This window comes from Nipponia nippon, unplaced genomic scaffold, assembly GCF_047370975.1.
Source record: "Nipponia nippon isolate SJK-2023a ecotype South Korea unplaced genomic scaffold, ASM4737097v1 scaffold_7, whole genome shotgun sequence".
NCBI classification, from domain to species: domain Eukaryota; kingdom Metazoa; phylum Chordata; class Aves; order Pelecaniformes; family Threskiornithidae; genus Nipponia; species Nipponia nippon.
In genome coordinates, this window is record NW_028262391.1 from 14,036,057 (window position 1) to 14,057,890 (window position 21,834).

At 47.2% G+C, this 21,834-nt stretch overlaps 1 protein-coding gene across 3 annotated transcripts in view; it reads left to right on the forward strand.

Moving 5' to 3' along the window:
• Positions 1–21,834, forward strand: part of CCDC50 (coiled-coil domain containing 50) — a 44,045-nt gene that overhangs the window by 2,913 nt on the left and 19,298 nt on the right. For all 3 annotated transcript variants that reach the window (XM_087740145.1, XM_087740147.1, XM_087740148.1), the window contains exons 2-4: positions 14,412–14,474; positions 15,800–15,929; positions 20,787–20,877. In XM_087740145.1, the coding sequence (XP_087596271.1) occupies positions 14,412–14,474; positions 15,800–15,929; positions 20,787–20,877 (284 nt within the window). The remainder of the gene's footprint in view (positions 1–14,411; positions 14,475–15,799; positions 15,930–20,786; positions 20,878–21,834) is intronic.

Below are 21,834 nucleotides of genomic sequence, written 5' to 3' on the forward strand. Positions count from 1 at the left end.
ACGTTTTCTCTTTTCATAAAGCAGCTTTTGCTGTGTGCTCTTTTGACCCCCCCCCCCCCCAGGGGATTGCTCAGCTCTGTGTGTGTAGACCTTTTTTACTCGAGGTCTCATTTGTGAGCCTTTTGGGGACAAAAGCATCCTGGAAATATTATTTTAATTAGTTACTTATAAAGCAAATCAAAGAAACTGGCTTGGAGTTTTCTTGATCTCCATTTGTCTCTAATCTCTTGTGATCTGATGCATTACTAGCTGCTAAAATTGGGAAGGGCTATGCCCTCTCCTTGGCTGCTTGTTTTAAATGAGCTCTTTGGTGCAGCTGCCCATGCCATCTCAAAGCACTCCTGGACCTGGGAAGTATTCCTGCCTGCATGCATGCAGGCAGAGCTGCACGGGGGGCGTTCCTGGGGAGATGTTTTGGAGCTGTGCAGACTTTGCCCCTCTCTGGAGGGTGTACCTGTGGTCCAGTCTGCTGTTGCTGCCTCTGCCAGAGGGCTGAGGTCTGTGGCAACGGCTTTGCCAAGGGGATGCCCGTGTCTGCTAAGACTGAGGCTCAGTCCCTGTCCAGTGCAGTCTCTGAGAGCCATCAGTTGTTAGCAGCGGCAGGTAAAACCCAGGTACGGGCTTCCTCGCCAGGGGCTCCTGATCTTCCTGCCAGTTTGAATCCTTTGTGAGGAGAGAAAAGGGAGAGGTGGGGGGGGAAGAGAGGGACCCTGAACTCTGCCCCAGCAGTGTACGGCTCCTTGGAACTGTGGAAAATTGCAGTGGCTTAGGTGTTTTTATTTAATTTTATTTTTAGTAGTACTATAAAGAAGTGTAAGGGCAGTATGTCCGTGCCAGTCATTAGAACCAGCACTGCCACGCTGCTGTCTCTTGAGCTCCAGCCTTGACAAAGGCTGATTGTGCCACCAGTGCTCGGAGAGACACGGCAACAATGCTCGCACTATGGTTTCTACTCTTCATTAAGCATCTGATTTGACTTTCTGAAGCTCCTGAGCTGTACATTCAAATGCTGCTAGCTGTAGTCTGCTGCCAGAGAGGCCAATTTCCCAAACGTCGTAGTAAGCGATACACCTCTGACTGCGGCCCTGGGGAAACAGGAAGGGCTTGAATCTTTATTTTCCGTCTTGGCACGGTGTTCTCTGGGGCAGGCAGCCTGTCTGGCTCTCTTTGGTTTAACACAAATTGAATAAAAGTTTGCTGTAAGCATCAGTCTTCCTCTTCCTCCCAACCACAGCACCTTCCCTCTGACCTCTGCAGCTTAACGTGACCTTCACTGAGACTCCTGCAGTAAAAACCTCCTGGCTGCTGACTTTCCAAGTGACCAGGGAAGGGGGTCAGCGCTGAGGTGCAGTGCTTCAGGCTCCCATGGAACAGACTGATGTTATTGGCTTATATCAGGGCTTTTGGTGCTTGTGTGTGCTCAGCAACATGACAGCGGACAAGAGAAACTTGATGTCTGTCAAAGGTGGAAGTGGGTTCAGAAAGTGTTGATGGCTGGCACGGCGTCTGGAGAGGAGGGATTCTGCTTTGGGATTTTTCAGGGGGCTGGTGTTGAGGGATGAGATGTCAGCTGTACTCATGTGAAGGAAGGGTTGGCCTTTAACTGGATTAGTATAATCAGGGCAACAATTTTGAGAGCAGCTGAGGGTCAGCCAGGTCACTGTGAAGCCACCTGTCCCATGCCCTTTGGCTCCAGCAGAGACTTTTCCTTGCAGCATGATGTGCAGTGTCACGGTTTTCTGCTTTGTGACTTCCTTGGAGAAAGGCTCTGAAAAATTCAGGCAAGCTGGATGGCTCGAGGGCAATGAGGAGGTGGAGAGTGATGGGACATAGATGCAGGCTTTTCTTTCTAGGTCACTGGTTCATGTCCAGCTCTTCTGAGTAACAGGAGGTCTGTTTTTCCAGCATGCATGAATTCAGTAGCTGAGGTTGTGGTACTCATTTCACTTCTGGTTAAAGCTGGGTGAAAGTTTTATTATGCATTCAGTTGTTCTCGGTCTGCAGTGCTTGGCAGAGGAGATGGGCACGATTAGCATATTTCATGCTCTTGGCTCCAAAACACAACTGAGCAAGCAGGTCTGCCTCCTCCCATCCCTTAAATCCTTAGCACTTGTCCTCTGCGAGCTGCCGTGGAGGTTGTACCGAGGCAAAAAGATTACTCAAAAAGCAGTCTTTGGCAGAGAGGAGCTTCCAGACTCACGTTCATGCCTTCTGCAGAGATGTTTCCTTAGCTACTGACGAGTTTTTGGACTGATATAAGAGGGTGCACAGTTTTTGCCCTGTTTTGCCCTGATTCCTGGGGATGGGGGCTTCCCCCATTTGTAATATTGGGACACTGGCCATCGCCCGTTGCTGCTCTCTGGGTAATGATCCCAGCTGAGTGGTGTGTTGCAGACGGCATTGTGTTTGCTGTGACCATGGGCCTCTGTTTAATCTTTAATTTCCTGTGGCCATGAGCAACGTCAGAGGGTGCGTGCATGCCAGGTGGGAGTCAGAGATGGCTGCCGCAAGGAGCAGGAGAGGCCAGTTGTGCTCTCTCGGGGCATAAGAAAAACCCTGCTTGGAGAAGCAGTGGGATGTGCCTTGGGGCTGTGTGAAACTTCTCTGTTTTCCTGGAATAAGCTTTCTATTTCTTGCTCAGAGACATCCAGTTCACATGAATGTGGTGATTTATAGGACAAAGTGACATGTTCCCTCTCTGCTTCCTCGTCCCCTTCCCAGGGTGTCCCCAGCTGGCCGGCTTCCCGCTTGCTTGCTGCCACTCCTCTGTGTGGTACAGGTTTGAAGGCTGAAGCAGTGAGGAAGGAGGCGGGTCTGTTGGTAAAACTGCCTTAAAACTTGAGAAGCTTAGGTCCAGTTTCTGTTGTGGCACTTGCTGCTGGCTTGTCCTTTTGTTTCTTCAGAAAGGTGATAAGGATATTTGCTGTTTTGCTGCTGGTGGTTTGCATTACAGGGAGCAAAGGGCTTTTGCTGGGCATTTCCACTGGCAAAGCAGGGCTGCCATCTCCCTGGAGGCTGCTGTGTGTCAGGGATGCTCAGTGTTCACCTTAGCGTGCTGGCTTTTCCACGGGACACATGATGGGACCTTGTGGAAGTTCCTTGATGCTTCATTTATACTTCCTTTTGAAAAATAGAAATTGGAGCCTTCCCACTGTTTTCTTTCTCAGTACATGAAAAGATACCTACCACATGGCTCGTTGAGTGAGTGCTATATGGCCTTGGCACTGTATGGCAGCTGGGAGAGACTTTTAGCAGGGCTGGAAAGAGAGCAGGAGAGTGCAGCATCACGCTGTATGCATAAGAGGTGCAAGGCAGGGCCATTGTGAACGTTGCATTGAGCAAAGGACACCAGTTAGGCCTGGGTGCTCATAAAATCTACACTGTAACCGTAGGCACCTTGGGAATTAAGCTTGCCAGAAGTGTCCTTTCCCTGGGGAGAAGGGTGTGGATGAAAGCGTGCTGAGAAGCCCGGCACAGCCCTTCTGCCCCTGCCCAAAGATTTTCTGTCAGACTCCGGAAGCCTCAACTGATGATTATTTTAATTGCACGCCAACCTACGGTGCCACTGCCACGATGCTCTGTCAGCCAGATAAAAATAGTGAGATCTTTTTGACTCGGGCCTGGGTTGGTAGGGGTTTGGTCTGTGCACTCTTGACAGCCTTGCTGTGGTGACTGCTGTTCAGGACAGAAAGTCGAAGTGGGTTTGCAAGTGAGTCGCTCTTCTTCATTTCTCTTTTCAGAGGAGGTGTAAAAACCTGTGTGCGGTAAAAACTTGAGTTCCTGTGTGCATATGGGTATGGTTCATTTTTTTTCCTGGCCCTTCTGCTGAACCTAGGACTCGGTGGCTGGAGGAATCGGCTTAAGAGGAAACGTTATGTGGGCTCAATATGTGGTGTTCAGTAAGTGATGACAAAGGGGAAGAGGACATAAACGTGCAAATATTTGAAGGCACTGAGAGACAGGCGTACCTTAAGGATGCTGACAGGGCTGACCCGAGAAGTAATAGGACAAAAGGGAGGAAGGAAGTTTATGCGAACAGGAATATTTCCTGGCAGCAAGAGGTGGGTTTGTTGATTTTGTTTTGTTTTGTTTTGTGTTTTGTTTGTTTTGTGGTTTGTGGTTTTGGTTTTTGTTTTTTTTTTTTTTTTTTTCCCCCCTGCAGAAACCTCTCCAAAAGACATGGTGCATATAGCTTTGGCCCTTTACGGCCAAACAGGACAAGAGGCTGGAGTGTGCCCCAGCAGGGAATGTTCCTCGCAGAGGGACTGTCACCACTGACCTGGCACACGGGCTGGGGAAGTGCTGGTCTGGCTTGGAGCAGCCTTCCCTGGTGTCGATGGAAACTTTCTTCCCCTCTGCATGGCAGAATGGCTTTGCATTGCAAAAGCACTTGAGCTTATCATATATGTCTGTTATGGATACGGCAAACATTATTTGTGGCATCCTGGTGGAAAGAAATTTTTTTCTCCCTCTGTTCTGAAGTTAGTTTTATTATTGGGGTGCTGGCTCGTGGGACAGGGAGGATTTATGTCCTAAATTCACCAGCACCTCCTGGAGCCTTTGGCAGTGCTGTTGGGGGCCGGGGTGAAGCGGTGGAGGACAGCAGGGAAAGACTTGGGAATTTTCCAAGCTGCCAGGCTGTTGGCTGTTATTGTTGCACGCAGAGAGTGCGGCTGTTCGCAGGGCTGTGCTCTCCAGCAGGCGATTCGGTCGGCGCCAGGTTTCCGAAGGAAGTTGGTGTTGGGAAGAGGCTGGGCTCTCCTGGCCTTGTTTGCAGTGCTGGAGGGACTGGGTCCTTGGCTAGGGCTGTACAGCCCTGCCTGCATTCCTCACATCCCTGATACAAGGTGGAAAAGGCAAGTTTGCCTCTAGCTTCGATTACAGTGCTTGGTTACCTGGTACTCCAGGCGGTTGGTGTTGCCCAGAGCATCAGCTCTGGCTATGTAACAGGTGAACTTGTTCGGTCCTGATTTTAATTGGCCTTTTTTTAAGAAGCTGTGAGTATGCAATATCACCTAAAGGTGATTTAGTTCCCAAAGCAAAAAATTTTACTTCTGACCGACTTGGAGCTCATTTTGTGTTCTGAGAGGTGGCATTTAAAAGGCTGCCAGCCTGCTTCTTCCTCGTGCGTTGCAGTGCATGTGAACCGTGGGCACAGGTGCCACAAAGCGGTTTGCTCCAGGCTGATGCTGGGAGCTCTGCCTCCCTGCCCATCTGGCCCCAGAGGCCAGGGACTTATTCTTACCCTCATATGCTGCTGTTTTAAATCTGTAGTCGCTCTAAGGGCAGCGTGCCAACACAAGGCTGTGACAGGAAGGGGGACATACATTGTTAGTGTTGCAACTTTACTGATTTGTGACTCTTTTGTAGATGGATGTGAAGGTTTGACTGATCTGGGGCCAGCTTTGGTGCTTTGTGTTCTCCAGAGCTGATTAATAAACCTGGAGAACTTAAACGCAGGAAGCAAGGGGGGAGAGGAGAGAGTACCCGTGAGGAGCTGGTGGAGCAAAGAAAAGGGGGTTTGAAATGAAGCAGAGCATCCTCAGTTGGTTAGGTAGAGGCAAGTTCTTCTCGCAGAGCAGATTTGCAGTGCTGGCAGCAGCTGAATGGGTGGCAGACAGGAGTTCTCGCAGCCTAGCAGCCGCCTTTCTAGGAAAAAGGAAGCTGATAAGGAATCTGCAAGAATCGGAGCCGATTGCAGCATCAGTTCAGACACCTCCAGCTTCAAATGGAGCGGCTGGCCAGGTTTCCAGCAAACCTGGGAGGCTGCCCTGAAGCCCATCCTGCTGGAGCTTTGTTTCTCCTGGTATCTGATCTGGATGAATAAAACCTGGTTTGTTAGCATGTGCACTGATGCTGCGGTCTGTTCTTCCAGCTGCAGCTCTGGTTTAGCTACAAGCCTCGAAGCAGTCTCAGGCTTGACTCTAGTCACCTGAAGGCTGAAAAGAAAGTGGCATCTCTCATGGAGTCTTCCTTCTGCTTGTTCCTCCAAACAGCTGTGGGTCCCTGTGGTGTAAAACTACACCATAGGGTTTTGAGAGGAACTGGAACCTTTTTTTGGCACTTGGCACCTTCTGCGCGGGCATCAGGCTTTCAGAAGTCAGCCTTGCGCAAACAGTCACCAAACTGAGGCAGTGCATGAACTTGGACCACAGGGGTATTGAGAGCTCCCTTTCTGAATCCTGTGTCCCTTGTATTTTGCTACATTATCTTTTAGGATTAAGCTGGAGGAGAAGCCTGGGAGAGCTGACACTTTGAGTTATCTCTGCTCCCAGCTGCCTGCCTGCCCCTCTGGAGCTGCTGTGTGAGCTTATTCACTACAGCCTGAAACTGAGGACTTAGAAATGCCAGTGAAGCATCTGAAATCCAGAGTGCCATGGTTCCTGAAAGGCACCCTGAACCACAAAGTGGACCTGCTAGCTCTCTGCAGAGAAACTACTGAACTGAGCAAGGCATTTAGGCTTGCATTTAGCAGAGAACAGAAGTTTTGCCTATCTGGGAAATTCAGCATGTCCTTCCAAGAGTTTTTGTGTAGTATAAAATTGTCTAAAATGCTGAAATAAAAGCTGAAATAAACAGATCAAAGTAAAATACGGTGATCACTGTTCAGGTGGGTCTGGGGGAAGGGAGTGTATATAATGCAAATCTCTTGAGATGCAGGCTCCATGCCTGAGCAGTTTTCTGAGTGGGTGGCTGTTTTGAGTTGTGCATGAAAGGAGACTGTTTTTCTTTTCCTTCTCCCTTACACCAGTTTAAATGAGTGGTGTTGGGCTTAAAACTAAAACTGCCATGACATCCTGTCTGCAAAAGAAACAAACAAGCCTCCAGAAAAGGACAGTCCCATATGATCCATGGGACACTGCTGAAGGCATGTTTTACAGCTACTGTAGTGCTCATGGGGACTTCTGTGTGAGCCAGGGATTTTGACCTCTCCTGATGAAGGTAACTCCTGCCACGCTCTCCACTGATGTGTGTGGTGGTTTGCCCTTGGGCAAAGTGAGGGTAAAACACAGCTGTTGGCAGTGTTATTTGTTTTGCTGTGATCCATGGTTGGGAGGCAGTGGTGAAAGTTCACTGCTAGGAAAACTTCTGTCTTTATTGTTGATTGCTCATTTTGCACATGTGGTGTTAGCTGAGTCAACTGAAGCTGTGTCAGATGCTGGAGAGAACGACTACAGAAGCAACTTTTGTTCTCACTGATGATTTAAGATTAACTTCCACACACAGACCCAGTTATGCCTCAGATATTGTCAGTGAAGTGTATGTTTGGCTGCCTGGGGTCTGCTGCTTGGCTATAGTGTCAAACTAGCCAAGCCATCCCTGACCGATATATCTACCTTGAGGTTTTTATACCCGCCCACCTGGATGTTACTGATGGGTCCACAGTGTGATGGCTGAGCTCACTGGTGACCTTTTGGGTCTAGGCAGCCCTGTACAGGCTGGTGGACACTGGGGCACTCCAGAAAGACCTACGGAGATAAGTGTTCTGAGCCTGGCAGATAATGGCTTGCAGACATTAATGTATTGTGGCTTATATATCTGCTCTCTGCTTTAAGGTGGCAAAATACTGTATGTCTTCAGCCCCTCAGTACAGAGACGCTTCTGGAATAGGAGGCAGCAGCTGTAGCAGCCATGTTGGCCATAGGACTGAGGGGTTTTGGAAAGTGCTTGTGACTCGGAGTACGTCATATCTGGGTACCCAGCTGGACCTGGCTGAAAAGGCTGAATTTTTGAAGCATGGGTGCCAGTACTCCTTAGGGTAGAATGTCATTTTCAAGTACGTCTGTATGTCCAAGCTGGAAGTGCTTCAACTCAATGTTTTCTTCTGGAAGTCAAAGACATGGTCTTCACCATTCTTGACCTATGAGTTGTGTTTTAAGCTTGGGGAATAAGAAGAATTGCTCACATTTAGAAAGATTGCAGATGAGGCGGTGTAGGGTGCAATTATCCAATGATGAAAAAGATGGCAGTCTTCTGTAATAAAGGCAGAATGATAAATTTCATCAGATGTTGTGGCTGGGGCATGCTCTAGGATGACCTTTTGAGCTCCCTTGTGGTGGTATTTTTTTTTGCAATCTTGGGTATCTCCAGCTTCCTGTCTGTACTGTGCAAGCACATCACCTTCTGCTTTGGGGTGTTCAGCAGATGCTCTCTCAGCTTGAGGACTGCTCTACAGTACAGTTTGCAGGCAGGTCTACAGAAGTGAGAATACCAAATGAATAGCCTCAGACAAGGCATTTTGTGAATGCTGCTGATTTCTATTTCAAGGCAGGTTAAAAAAATACTCATGTTCTGAGGATTTGGTTCCAAAATATATGTATATATATAGTCTTCTCTCTTAAAGCATTGTTGGGCAGGTGAGAGCTTGTTGCTGGAGAACAGTGCAGGCAGTGCACAAACCTCTCATGGCCTTGACCTCAAGGCATTAGCTTAGAGCAGAGCGGATAACCTCCTTCCCAAATCCCAAGCTGTTCTTAGCTTCCAGGCCAAGACTGCCAATAAAAAAAAAAAAATGGTTCTGTGGCAATATTTTTTTTTTACTTTGCATGTTTATGCTTTTAAGAATTATGCCAAGACCCCTCAGTTTGGTTCCCCATGGAGCCACCCAGTCTCATGGTGCTGCGTTGTAGCTCCCAGCTATGTGAGATGCTGTGGCTGAAAGGCAGAAATCATTCCCTTCCCCAGGCTGTCCAGCCCTGCTCTCTGCCTGGGAGCCACCTTCTCCCTGTGCGAGTTTTCTGATGTCCTTGGCACTGACAGTGCCTGGTGAACAAGGTCCTAGGAATGCTGTCTGTATAACTGCAGCTGCAGCAGCTGAGACGTGTCCTGGCCAGCCTTCATCGGCACCCACGTGTGGTAGCAGGAGCTTAGGAATCTCCTGGTGCGATGGGAAAGGCAGGATGGAAATGAGAAACATGGCCTGACCTCAGCCTATCTGGCAGAGCAGCTCTGCTGGGGGTGAGAAGGAAACGTCCCAGTTGCATGTTTCTTCTGGAAACTGCCCTCTGGGTACCCTCTTGCCTGACCAGTCCCTGTTGGTAAGAGTCTCTATGAAGTCCCAGCTTACTTTCTGATCTGCAGGGGTCTTCATAACTCAGCATCTTCCTGAGACTGCTGGCTTGTAACAGGCTGCACTTGCTGCTTGCCACTTAATTTGTTAGCTCTGTGAGGCCCTAAAAAGTGATTTTTAGCTGATGAAACTGTTTTTTCCTGTGTCACTTTTGTCTTTCCTCTCCCTCCTGTCCCTCAGTACAGGATTCAAAAACTGCAGATGCTCTAAACTAAGCATGACTCACACCTTCTAGTTTATTTTGTGAATTATCCAGCACATGATGCTGATGGGAAAATGTTGGGAGTGGAGGGGGTGGGGAGCAAGAGATGGTTTTTAAGACCCGAAAGGAAATGCTTAGAGCATGCATGTGTGGTCCCTGGGTCACTGAACTGGCCGATGTCCCAGAGCATGTCATATGGGCCACGTGGACCAAAGGGGCCCTTGGGCCCTTCAGTGGATGTCAAAACACGGTTGAAGACTTCGGGAAGATGGGGTGTGGGGGGTGTGTGTGTGTGTGTGTGTTTTGCTGTAGGCCAGTGGAGTTTGACCTCTTGTAGAGACAGGGCACATTCATGCTGCCCATTCCTGGACGTTACTTACTCCTTTGTCACATACCTAAGTATCGTTAGCAACATCTAAGGCTGCTTTTGCTCCTCTGTTGTGGTTACCTCACTCTCTTTGAAGCAGTTTGGTGTTAGAAGTGCTGAGCTATGGAGCTGAGGTGATGCTGGTGAAAGCTAGCGAGGCAGGTGGCAGAATATAAAAAGGAAAAGGTTATTTCGTGAAATGTTGCAAGTTGTTGTACCTAGAGACATTCTTATCTCAGCCATAAGGGCAGGGTTTGCAACCATGCTTGCAAGAGCCTCAGATGCACTGATGCATAGAAAGGCATATTTTTGGGGTGAACTGCTACCAGTGGAGAAGACCTGTGCTTGCAGCTTGCAGAGAGGCTCTTCAGGATCCCTCAAGCAAGTGAGCTCCCTCTGTCGTGCCGCCGCATGGATTTTGCAGCCCACCACTGCTGCAAAGGATGATGCTTCCAGCCACGCTTCTGCCCCTGTCCTCCCCTGCTGGCACCTCTGCTGGCTGTGGCAGCGGCTGGGATTCCTGGGCTGGCATTTCGATCCTTGACAGCTGTGCCAGAAGCGCATATCCCAGGCTTGCTCCCTGCTGTGCCAAGGAAGAGTGGCTTAATCAGGCTATGGTAAACCTGTTGTTAATGTTTCACGCTTCACTGGACTTGCCAATTGTAGCTCCTGTGATTGCACCCCTGCTGCTTGTTTGACTGCCTGATGGCTCACAGCCAGGGCCCAGAGATGGGAAGTCAAGTTAATTCGCAGCAGTGAATGTAACGTTAATCTTCCTTTCATTTTTTAGGCATACAGTTAGGGAATAAGGAAATGGATTTCTTTCCCCTTAAATACGAAGCCTCTTGGAGAGGAGAAATTGTGAGTCTCTCCATTGTCGTTGGGGCAATCCTATTTCTCAGCACAAACCCAGCAGACATAATACCTAGTAATGAGTGTGCTGGGGCCATGCTGAGACTGGGCAGGGGATGAGGACTAGCATCAATGAAGCTTCATTTCAGACCATGCCTGGCTGGTCCACATCTCCAGTTATTTTGTAGTTGCCTCGTTGTTGGATGCCTGTCTTCAGGGATTGGTTGGTTGGTTTCCTTGGCCTCACTTGCAGCTGTGGTCATGCTTGACTCAGTGCCACGGGTGCTGGGTCTAGTCTTGAGGGAGTGCTTGGCACTTGCCATCACCCCCAGACTTGCTAGGAGTTGCAGGTGTCCCCATCTCTTGCCACCTGGCTGGCTGACAGCACTTCATTGTGTTTGTAATAGGATGTTCTCATCTTCCTTTGCATGTTGTTCTCGGGCTGATGGGACTTGGGAATAATGTGCTCAGATGAGTTAGAGGCAGCCAGCCTAGCCAAGTTTCTGACAGTGATGAAAGGTCTTCTCGTGCTGTCTGCCCTGCCAGCAACTTCTGCAGAACAAAGTGAGGGCTGTGTGCTCGAGCTGTCCATTCGTGGGTTTGTAAGAGCAGCTTAATGGAGTGTATATGCAGCCAAGTGGCTTCTTCAGCAGTGCATGAATGAATCCAAACATGTGAGCAAACCCAAGGCTTTCTGCTGCCCTGGCAGCCTGCTCTGTGAGATGGGGCATCATGGAGCCCAGACGTGTGGGAGCTTCCAGTGTGCACATCATGAGTGGCCATCCAGTTTCCCTCTCTCTGTACTGGGTCTTGATGCGATAATCGTCACTGTTTTAAGACCCAGCCCCTGTATTCACATCTAGGCCCTGCAACTTGGTGGCTTGTCCCAGGGCGTTGTCCCCACTTGCTTTGTCCCTGTTTGTTTAACTTCAGAGACCCATGAACTCCTTCCAGCAGATCTCTGGAGGATCAACTAGAAGAAGCAGGCCTACCTATACAACACAACAGTATATGCGCTTGGCCTTTTTATTTAAGGAGTCCATGCTTTTTTAGGAAGTTTTTAGTGGCCCATCAATCAAAAAGGGTTAAACAATCATTGCTACATTGTAGGATTTGGGGCTGGTGCAAGACTGTCAAGAGCAGAGCAGCAGTGCTCTACCACGGCCCTCCCACTTTCTTGCCTGTACGCCAAGCATGTTTCTGTCAACATGTTTCTTTCCAAACAAATAGAGAAGTCTGTCTGGGTGTGGGTAGAATGGAGTAAAAAAACCTGAAGTCCTCCTCTGCACGTGTGCCTCTGTGGGAAGGATGGAGAAAAGGTCTGCCAGCACCAGCAGCACTATGACCGACAAAGCAGAGCTCAAATACCATAGGGATCAGAGCAGTGTGGGAGCCTATGCAGAAAGGAGTTGGGAAGGCTGGGATGCAGTTTCATAAGCATTTCTTACACGAGCAATCTTTATGCAAAAAAATACGCAGCTCTGAAATGCTCATCCTTGCTCCTGTGCTGCCTGCCGTGTCTTGCTAGTACAGCTGTTTAGGCAGCTGTGCAGTGGACTTGCTCAGCGACCTATTACAGTTAAAAATAACACTTCCTTCCACTTTTTTTTTCTTAACTGTAAGGAGCAAGTGCTGCTGCTTGAATATGTGGTGGTAAAAGCACAGGCCTAGATTTAGGCAGACTGTGTGTGGCTCTGTATTGAGGTGTCTTTGCTTAGCTCTGAGCTAATAGTAGGACTCAAACCTCTGAGTTGGATGTGCCCTTCCAGCAGGCCAGATGATGCTTGTTGTAAGCAGAAGGTGGTTGTTCCACAATCGTGCTATGAAGCTGAAGTAGCATTAGCGACCACAGAAAAAAAGTCTCTATGGGCAAGATCCCCTTGCCCTGTCCCATAAAAACATGTGTTTGTGACCACCAAGCACCCTGGGTATGTCACTTGTGAATAGCACTGCTGCATGCAACTCAGCTGTGGCTTTTCCAGATCTGTGGCTGAAGGCAGAGTTTCTTTATCTATACACAAATGTCCACTGGAAGTGTTTCAGTGCTATTTACTGTTTTGTATCCTCTTTCCTTTTTTAAAAGAAGCTGCAATAAGAAAAAAGCAACAACAAAACCTTAATTGCACCATCCAGAATTGTACACGCTTGAAGTGAGTCACTATGGGATCATATAACTGTAATCTTTGTCCTCATCTCCACCCTGCTGCTTGCTGCTCTCCTTCCCTGAAGCGCTGCTCTAGCTGTTAGGAGCTTTTCTCATCTGTAAAACACCTTCCAATGCAGAAAGCCTCAAAAAGTCTGTTGAATTTGATAAAAGAGAAAGTGTTTATCTGACCTCTTAGTACACACAACTAGAAACTCTTCTAGATATTTTGTGAAGATACCTGGGTGCAGAGGAACATCTTGATGCTTCTCTAGTGGAGCATGTGCGTCAGTTCGAGAAGAGGAAAGGCTTGTGGGACTGTGGCTCGGGAAGATGCGTCTGCCTTCTCGTTTCCTTGTAGTATTTTCCACCCTTTGCGGTGATGGAAATGTTTTATCTTCTCTGACTCCGAAACATTTCATAAACGGGTTCCTCATAAATTCCCCTTGTAGTTTTGGTACGTTCTGGGGGTTTTGGGGTTATTTTCACTTTCTTTTCTAGGCTGTCACTGTGCTCTGCTAAAGAGAAACCTTGGTCTTCCCCAGAGGTTTCGCCTGTGGAGTGCAGCGGCAGTGGTTCGTGCCTCCCTCTGCAGCTTCAGAAGCACCTTGTATTTCTCTGCTTTGTGCCATACGTTTCAAATGGGAGATATTCCCCTTTCGGGTCCTGTTAAGCTGCTTAGCTTGTCACATGGAGGGAAAAACAAGTGACAGACCTCTCCACTGTAAATTTTTCAGTGCCCCTGCCTTACACTCCCCTTGAAGCATATGGGAACCCCGTGTCTGGCAGATGTGCGGAGCAGGGCCCCATCCCGCAGTTTGCAGGCACAGGTCACAGCTTGTCCTTGATTCACGGAGAAGCTGATGTGTACCTACCACCAAAAGGCTGAACCAGTTGCTCTGTGTGTGTCCCGGTCCCAATATGTATGTGACTTGTGTTTTGTTGCCCTGCTGCCTATCATAGCAAGTTAAAAATAAACTCTGGTGTTTTTCTGCAGTGTGGGTAGAGCGTTCCTTTGAAAGTTCAAGTGCGAAAGTGATAGGCATTGGCAAAAATCTGCTCCTTTCAGACTGGTGCCAAAGGGAGCTTGTCCCCTTCCCATTTAGCTTGTCTCTGGGTCATTTTCAGCATCTTTTTAAGAAGCTGTGCTTATCCCTGCTAGTAGCGCTGTGGTTGATCCCATATCTGGGTTTTAGGTACAAACCCAGCATCTGCACTTGAAAAAGTCGATGAAGCTTATAGGAAGACAACTGTAAAATGATTCCCGAGCCAGTAGAAATGCCTTGCAGCGAGAGCCATGGAGCTCAGTCTGCTCAGATCTGCAGAGGTGACAGTGTGCTTGTGTCTTTGTGTGGAGAAAATACTACTCTCAGACTGTTTAACCTGGCAAAGAAAGTCATAGTAAGCACAAATGCTTGACCTTGGGTTTAGTTGAACATACTAAGCGTGGGCATTGGTATAAATCTGGTTGGAATACAGGGTTTTGTATACAAGGGCTGATCCAGTGGTGGTGCGGGCAATTCTGGTCTTAACCTAAAGAAGCAGAGGTGGAGGGGAGAGTGGAGAAGGCTTGTTATGCAAGCAGGGACAAAAAAGTACGTACATGCAGAAATAGCCACAAGCACAGAGGGGGAAAAAACCCACAAGTCCAGACCTTGGCTAGCAGAAAGCATGTATGCTCCCCCGACCCCCATAGCTCTTTTGATGTGTGTGGGGTTTTTTGTTTGTTTGTTTTTGCTCCTGATGCTAGTTCTCTTGGCTTTGTTTCCTTGTCCAGTGTGCCGAGACTTCGCTGTTCTGGAAGATCATACCTTGGCCTACAACTTACAGGAGCAAGAGAGTAAGTAGGAATGATCTTTGGAACAAACTGAAGCAAATTTGTCCCAACAGATATCTGACTTTGGTTTTGCTAAGCAAAATCCTCCCTGCTTTTATTTTATTTTTATTCTTTTTAACGGAGTACAGGTTATTGCTGTCTTCACTGTCCTGTAACACTACTCTGCGTTCTGCCCCAGCTCACACTGTACCCTAGAGATAGTTGCATTTCATGTTTCAATTTTGTGCTTTCCTTTAGAGTTGAGTTTGTTTATGTCATTTGTGACAAAATTGCATGTGGGAGTGCACTTGAGGTTTTATTGCTGTGCAATGTTTTTAGAAATTACTCGCAATTTTGGAAGCTTCAAGTTTTTATAGGCTGACCTGAGGTGCAACCAGAAGAGGTCTGTTTTGTTTACTTACTTCAGAATCGCTGATGCCTGCCTTTTGAAAGGAGGCTTCCTTTGAAGACATTTTGAGGTAGGGCAGCTGTACACTGTAGGGTTTAAAAAGGTGGAAGAAAAGTACAGCCAGGAACTTCAAAGTGACTGGTGATTTTTTTTTTAACATTCTTATCTATTACTTGGGATATGTTTGCATTGCAGTTTCAGGTGTGGTGACCTCTCTGTTCTGCTTTGCTGGGTGCCAAGACCATTGGTATCTACCAGTACTAGGTGCTAATACCATTCCAGCTACTCCAGCAAGCGTGCAGCTTGTGCTGAAGTTGTGCCCTTGCTGCTGGAACCTGAGACCACTGAATTGAAGCTGGCTCTCAGCTGCAGCTCATGTAGCCTCTTTTCTTGCAGGCAGTATCCATGTATGGTAAAGGACTTGCTGTAGTACTCAGTTGCTCTGTTGCTAAATATAAAGGTAGTGAGATTCTGGAACCGATTATGTTGAGAGTGAGAGGAGTTTCCTCTTCTAGAGGTTCTAGAGAACAAATTAGGGAAGCATCCATCAGAAGTGGTTTAGGTTCAACTCATCCTCACTAGCCTCTGGTGGTCCCTTCCAGCCCCACTTTATTAATCTAGGGTAATTTCCTGTGAAAAAATGAAATTCAAAGCCTAAAAAGCATTCCATATAAATCTGGATGCAATTTAAGATATGCAGATCTTGGTTTGGTAACCGACACATGTATACAGCCTCCTCAGTGCTGAAAAGAGGCAATCTCAAGCTGCTAGCGTAATTTCGGTTCAGGACTTCCCCACCTTTAGGGATGTTATATGATGTGTCCCTGCCAAGAACTGTCTTCCTTTCTGGCCTGGAACCTCCCTCCCACTTGCTTTGTCTTGTTCACGCTGTGAAGTTCTGCAGGCTGATTTGGGGGTTCTTGTCTGTGTTTATTTCCAGTTGAGCATCACTTGGCAACAAATGTTCAGCGTAATCGTCTGGTGCAACATGACTTGCAGATGGCCAAGCAACTGCAAGAAGAGGAGGATCTGAAAGCACGTGCTCAAAGCCAGAAACACCGAAAAGACTTGTGAGTTTGGGATGGAGCTGTTGAAATGCTAGTCCCTTTTGGTCAGAGCACTAAAATCACTGCTTTGATTTGAGTTGATTGACAGTACATGGGGTTCAGGTTGATGAGCCTTTTGCTTTTGTTTCCTTTTTCCTTTGGCTATCCGTTGCCATAAAAGTATTGATACTAGGCTCTGGCACAGAGTAATGAGGACAGGGTGGGAGTAGGTGGCCCTGGGGCCTGTCCTGTCTTGGATTCTGTTCTCTGACCGTGGGAAGGAGCCTTCTTGTTCTGCTGCCTGTTGGGAAAGTGGGGTAACTTGGCCACTTGCATTGACCTTGTCCCTGGCTAAAGTCTGAGAAAGAAGAAACCGCACCATAGAAATACACAGTGTTACATTCAATTCTCTTTCTTGTGGAAATTGCAGATATTGGTGTGTTTGCATTGTGCCTGATTGGTGCTTTTGAGGAACTGGGCACAATGCTTTTTGGTGTCCTGCTGCACGGAACAGCTGAAAGCAGCTGCTTGCGCTTGCAGACACTCCAGGGTGAAGTGACCTGCAAAGAGGAGCTGCCGCCCCAGGGTTGCTTGGTGGAGATGGGTGTTGGGGGACAGGCCTTCTCTTGCAGTCACTGACTTCTGCCGCAGCTGTGGGAGAATGTTTAATATGTGATCCAGTTTGCTCAGGCCCCACACACCAGATCTAACCCTGTGGCCTCTGATTTGGCTTTCTGTGTGCCGTGGCTCTTAGGCTGTGGAGCTGGTGTAGAAATGAAATATGGTAGTGCAGGGCAAAACAAACTGTACTTTCCAATCCAGAGTTGACGTTGGTGCTTTTCTTTGTTGTTGTTGGTTGTTCCCCCCCCCCCCCCTTAGTCTCTTGCAATGCAGGAGATGTAACAAAATGAGAGGGCTCAGTCAGATCCCAATGATGAGAGATAGGAGCTTGCTTTCTGATGGGGCTCCCTGCAAATGCAGGGTCTGCAAGGTGGGACGCATCTCCCAGGGGCTGTGTGGCCTCCCGGCTTGTGTCGTGCTCTGTGATGCCACCAGGTACAGTTGGTGGTGGATCACAAACCCTGGGTGGCTCATGTGGCAGAGACAGCGATGGAGTGGAAGAGCTCTGTACTGCAGATGTGCGAGATATTGGACTGGCTTCAAAGGAGCTGCTCATAAAAGATTTGAAGCTGGGGCGTGACAAATTAGCCACTGTTCTCAGTGTTCCCAGCATACTCAGGCAGGACTGGGTAGATACATGTGTATCTCAAGTCTGTGCTTTCTTTCAATAGTTTTGTCTTTATTACTAATTAGAGATGTGAGCGTGTAAATGACAACATAAAAATTAATTTTGTATGGCAGAGATGATTCCTTTTTGTTACTTGTTGGGAACTGCAACCAATTTTCTTGTTGTAGGACTCTGTAAAATGGAATTTACAAACTTTGTGAGCCAAGTTACAGGCAGAACTGCTGATGCAAAATGTTGTGTCAGCAGCAGTTCTGCTCCTGAAAGCATGAGCTCTTCTGCAAGAATAGTAAAAAAGTTGGAGGCATCCTTTTGTAACTGGATCTTTTTATTCCTTAATTCTCTGTACGTTCCCACTGTCTCTTCATTGTGCAAGATCAGCGTGTTCTGGCAACAAAGTGATCCTCGCTGTTGTTGCTTTATGTATTGTCTGGGACAGTTTGACACTGCAAGGTGATGGGAGGAGTAAAGGGGCAGAACTGGGTGGTCTTTAGAAACAGGGAACACAAAAAACCTCTTCAAATTTATGGGCTTTCTTCTGTCTTTCAAATCCTAGATTCTCTCAGAAGGACTTTGTGAAGATAAGTGAGAGAATAGAAATAACTTTTCTTCTCTTTTTAAGAATTCAGGGAAGCACCAAACGTTATTTTCATGCTTCTTTAAAAGCATCTCTCACATCTAGCTGAGCAGCCTGCACAGTGCCAAGCATAGTAGCAAGGTTGCTAAAATAACTGTCGGAAATACCGTGAAAATACGCTCTTTCCTCATTTTGCTCCCAGTGCTGTCATGGTTCTGTAGCACTAATGTGAACAGTTCCTTTGAACAGTTCCCTTAAATCCCTTTATTTTTTCTCCTCATCTGGCAACAATTAGTTGCTACAGCCAACATGAATGGGAGCTTTCTGACTGCACTGACCTTTTTTTGTGTTTTTTTTGTTTGGTTTGGTTTTTTGGTTTTTTTTTTTTTTTTTTTTTCTTAAACTGATGTAAAGTTTCCCTGAAACTGTTAACACTCCTAGGCATGATGTTTGGGGATGGTGGTGTTTGTGTTGCTCTGGCTGATTTCTGGCGATTGATGGGCACTTGAACTCACACTGAAGAAACTGAAGGACAAGAAGAGCTGTCAAAGTTCTTTAACCTATTTTCTTATGCTCAGTCAAATTGAAACACTAGCTTATGTCAATTAACTAATCAAATCTCAGTGTTTAATTACCACTGAGCAATAAAACCCAAAATCTAATCTTCTGTTACTGTTCAGTGGTTCTTGGAGATTGATATGGTGTATTCCAAGATGCATGTTATCAGGAACAAGAAAATGCTTCTGCTTTTGCATTACTTCTAGTGTTCTTTGCTGCGAATGGAGAGGCAATGACCTTGTTGCCTTGGCTCTGAAAGACTATTAGCTGTTTCTGTCTCCTGCAGTAAGATGTATTTTAAGCATTTAGTCCGTCAGTTGGTGGTGATGAACTTGGCACCTTAGCTCTGCTCACAGGTGCCGGGGGAACTGGAGACGTGCAATGCCTTGATATGTCTGACCTTTCTAACTTATTTTCTACCTGGATTCATGTCCTCTGAGACTGGGGTTGTAAGGGATCCACTATCTTAGGCCCATTGACAGTCTGCTCCCCAGGATTTGCATATTCAGCTATTGTTTTGCTGGGGACTGTGGTTCTCTGCTGGTACCAGGTTTGCCAAGGTCCCTTTTTTATATGGCAGGCTCAAGAACTAGATTTGCTATGTGAGCTTGTGTGCCTTTGAACAGGTCTCTCCCTGGACGCAAGCGAAACACACGTAGGCACACACACACAATGCCAGGTTTTATTACCTGGATGAAAGAAACTGATGTCTGAAGTTGTTTGACCTATTGATAACTCCAGCCCTACAAACACTGAAATTCATGGGTGCCTTCTAGGACATCTATAGATGTGGGTCAATTTATGAATATGCACAAGTGTTTGTGAGTGTGGTGGTCTGGGAAAGGGAAGAAAATGTCGTGTTGTGACACTGCCTTGGGGTTCGCATGTACTTGGGGTTCATATAAATAATGTGCCATACCTAGTTGCAGGTCTGCTTCCAAGGAGCAGTTGACAGAAATAAAGAAGCTTCTTTTCCCTCTTGCTGCGTGTTCCTTTTCCTTCTTTATGACACATTAGTTGTTTCTTGGTGGCATTTGTCCTCTAAACTCTCTTCTTGTCACAGTGTACTTTCTCCCCACCCTAAGCCACATATCCACTCTGTTTCTCTCATTCTTCTTCACTTTCTATAAAAGAAGGCTGCGTGGTGCCATTGACCGCTCGAGCCTTGCAACTTCTCTCTGTTTTGCTACCAAAAGTGCTTGTCTGCACTTACTGTTTTAATTTCCTCTGCTCATGTCCTAGACGCTCTTCCAGTCCTTTGCCTCCAAGTTCTCTAGGTCATTTATGCCCTGATCCTTGCTCAAGCCTAGAACTAGTTGCTCCAGCCCACATGGCACAACTTTGACATGGCTGAACCTGCTTCTCTTGAAATATTTGCTTGACTTCCATAATACGCTCTTGGTAGTCCTCCCATCACCTGTCTGGTCATTGCCAGCATATTCTTCAGAAGGTTGTATTCTAATAAAGCAAGCTCTGCCTGTTGCTGTTCCCATTCTCAACTCCCTCTATGCCTTGCCTTTCAGTAGTCTTAGTTGCAGAGATAGCTTAGATTTATTTTTCTGACCTGTTCAGAGCTAGGCTTTGGCTCAATTTCAACAATGCTGAAAAAAAAAAAAGAGCTCTTAATCTTTCTTCTCAAATCCCCCAGCCCTTTTCTGGGTTGCCCTAAGGAACCCCGGCCATTGTTCCAGCCTGTTTACCAGGCATCAGAGTGCGTGGCAGAGTACGGCACAATTCTTGCAGATGCTTTCAGTATGATGTCCCTGAAATACGGCCTTCCTGTCTATCCACACAGACGCAACTCTCATTTCATGTCTCAATTACTCTGGTATCTGTCTGTCTCTGGTTAATGCAGTCTCGTGTTGTTCCCACATCTGTGCTGGCACTGTGACGATGGCTCCCTCACCCCTCATTTTGACGCACGTCGCTCTCTTGCCTCTTGGCACTGGTTCTGCTTTTGTGTCTCATCCCACCTCAGCGGCATTTTTCATTCATTACTGAATTGCCACCTCCAGCCTCTGCTTGGCCTAGGTACTGTGTTTTACCATCAGCATTTCTGCACTGTCCCTTTCTTGGCTTTCATGTGAAAACCACTTACCAGAAATGCCTGCATTAACCATACCCCTAAAGCCCTCCTTTGGCACCACATGTACAAAAACTCCTCAGCAGAATTAGACTGTGTGCAGAGACTCCCGTGCGCTACCTTGCCCTGCCCTATCTTATGGTTCCTACCTCGTTTCTTAGCAAACTGCTTATGAATCTGTTTTCTCTTGCTTTATACTTTGATTGTGAATGTTTTGGGAGCTATTTTCTAAATTTGGCCAGCAGTAAGTACAGGGAGTCGTGGTCCCTGGTGAGGATTCATAGGTTCTGCATTAATACTGAGTAATAATTCTTCTGTGTAAATCAGATGGGTTCCTTAGCTCTTTTATCTCTTTCTCCAGGCTGACTGATGCCTGCGACTTTAGCTGCCTATAATCCTTGTTTCCTTGCCTTCTAGAGAACGACAGGACTGCGAGATCGCTCAGGAAATCCAAGTGAAGCTGGTATTTGAAGCAGAGCAGCGCCGCAGGCAAGAGGAAAAAGATGAGGTAACCTTTAAAGCGGCAGGGATGGCAGGGCTATTTGTAGCAGCCCTTTCAGTGCAGGCATTTCTCGGTCATTAGCCACAGGAGTTGGCTTGCATGGTGTCAGTCCTGGTCCTCACAGATCTTGGTATGCACAGAGATTTCCAGGAGTCGTGTTACAGGAATAAGATATAGTGATAGTCCTCATGCTCGAGGGTCACAAGTGTTGTTGATACCAGTGGCCTTGCTAATGAAGAGGGCAAGTAATAGGTGGGTCTTGTTGAGCTCTTCATTGCCCTGGTGTGGGAAAGTGTAACTGTTTATGCAGTCTGCGATCTGCTTGCTTTCTCAAATGCAAGCAGACAGGTGCTACTTTTGAGAGAATCGTGGGTCATGATTGCTTGGTCTTTGGTACAAAGACTTCAGCAGGACCTTCAGCCCAGTGATCCATCTCTGGCCTTCTCCATTACCTTCTTACATTTTCAATTTAGTCTTTCACAGCCTGAACACCCTGATGCAGTTTCTTGCTAGCAGATTCCTTTTCTTATTGCAAAATGTTGCTCTGCTGCTGTTGTTTGAGAGTGGGCAGTGTGGCTTGTCCATGGTGTTCAAAGGATTTGGCTTGTTGATCACTTTGTTGTGTCAGCCTGTCAAATTGGGTATTCAAGAAAGCCATAGAGTGGAGGAACACCTGTGTGAGCCTGGAGTGTGGCCCCATTTTTGATTACAGATAGTTTCCTGAGAAGTCTGAGTAGTCTTAAGATGCTCAAGAGGCACCTAGTGGCATTTTTTCTGTAGGAAGAGCTTGCACGCAAAGCTGTGTTTCCTGAAAGAACCTGAAATAAGAATCTCTCCTTACCTGACAAATGCAGCAGTTTGTGCAAGACCTCATTTTCTTCTTGTACCATTAAGTCCAAGCAAATACTGAAAGGGTGCCCAGGCAGACGTGGAAGGGCTTCCAAGAGGAGCTTGTGATAACAG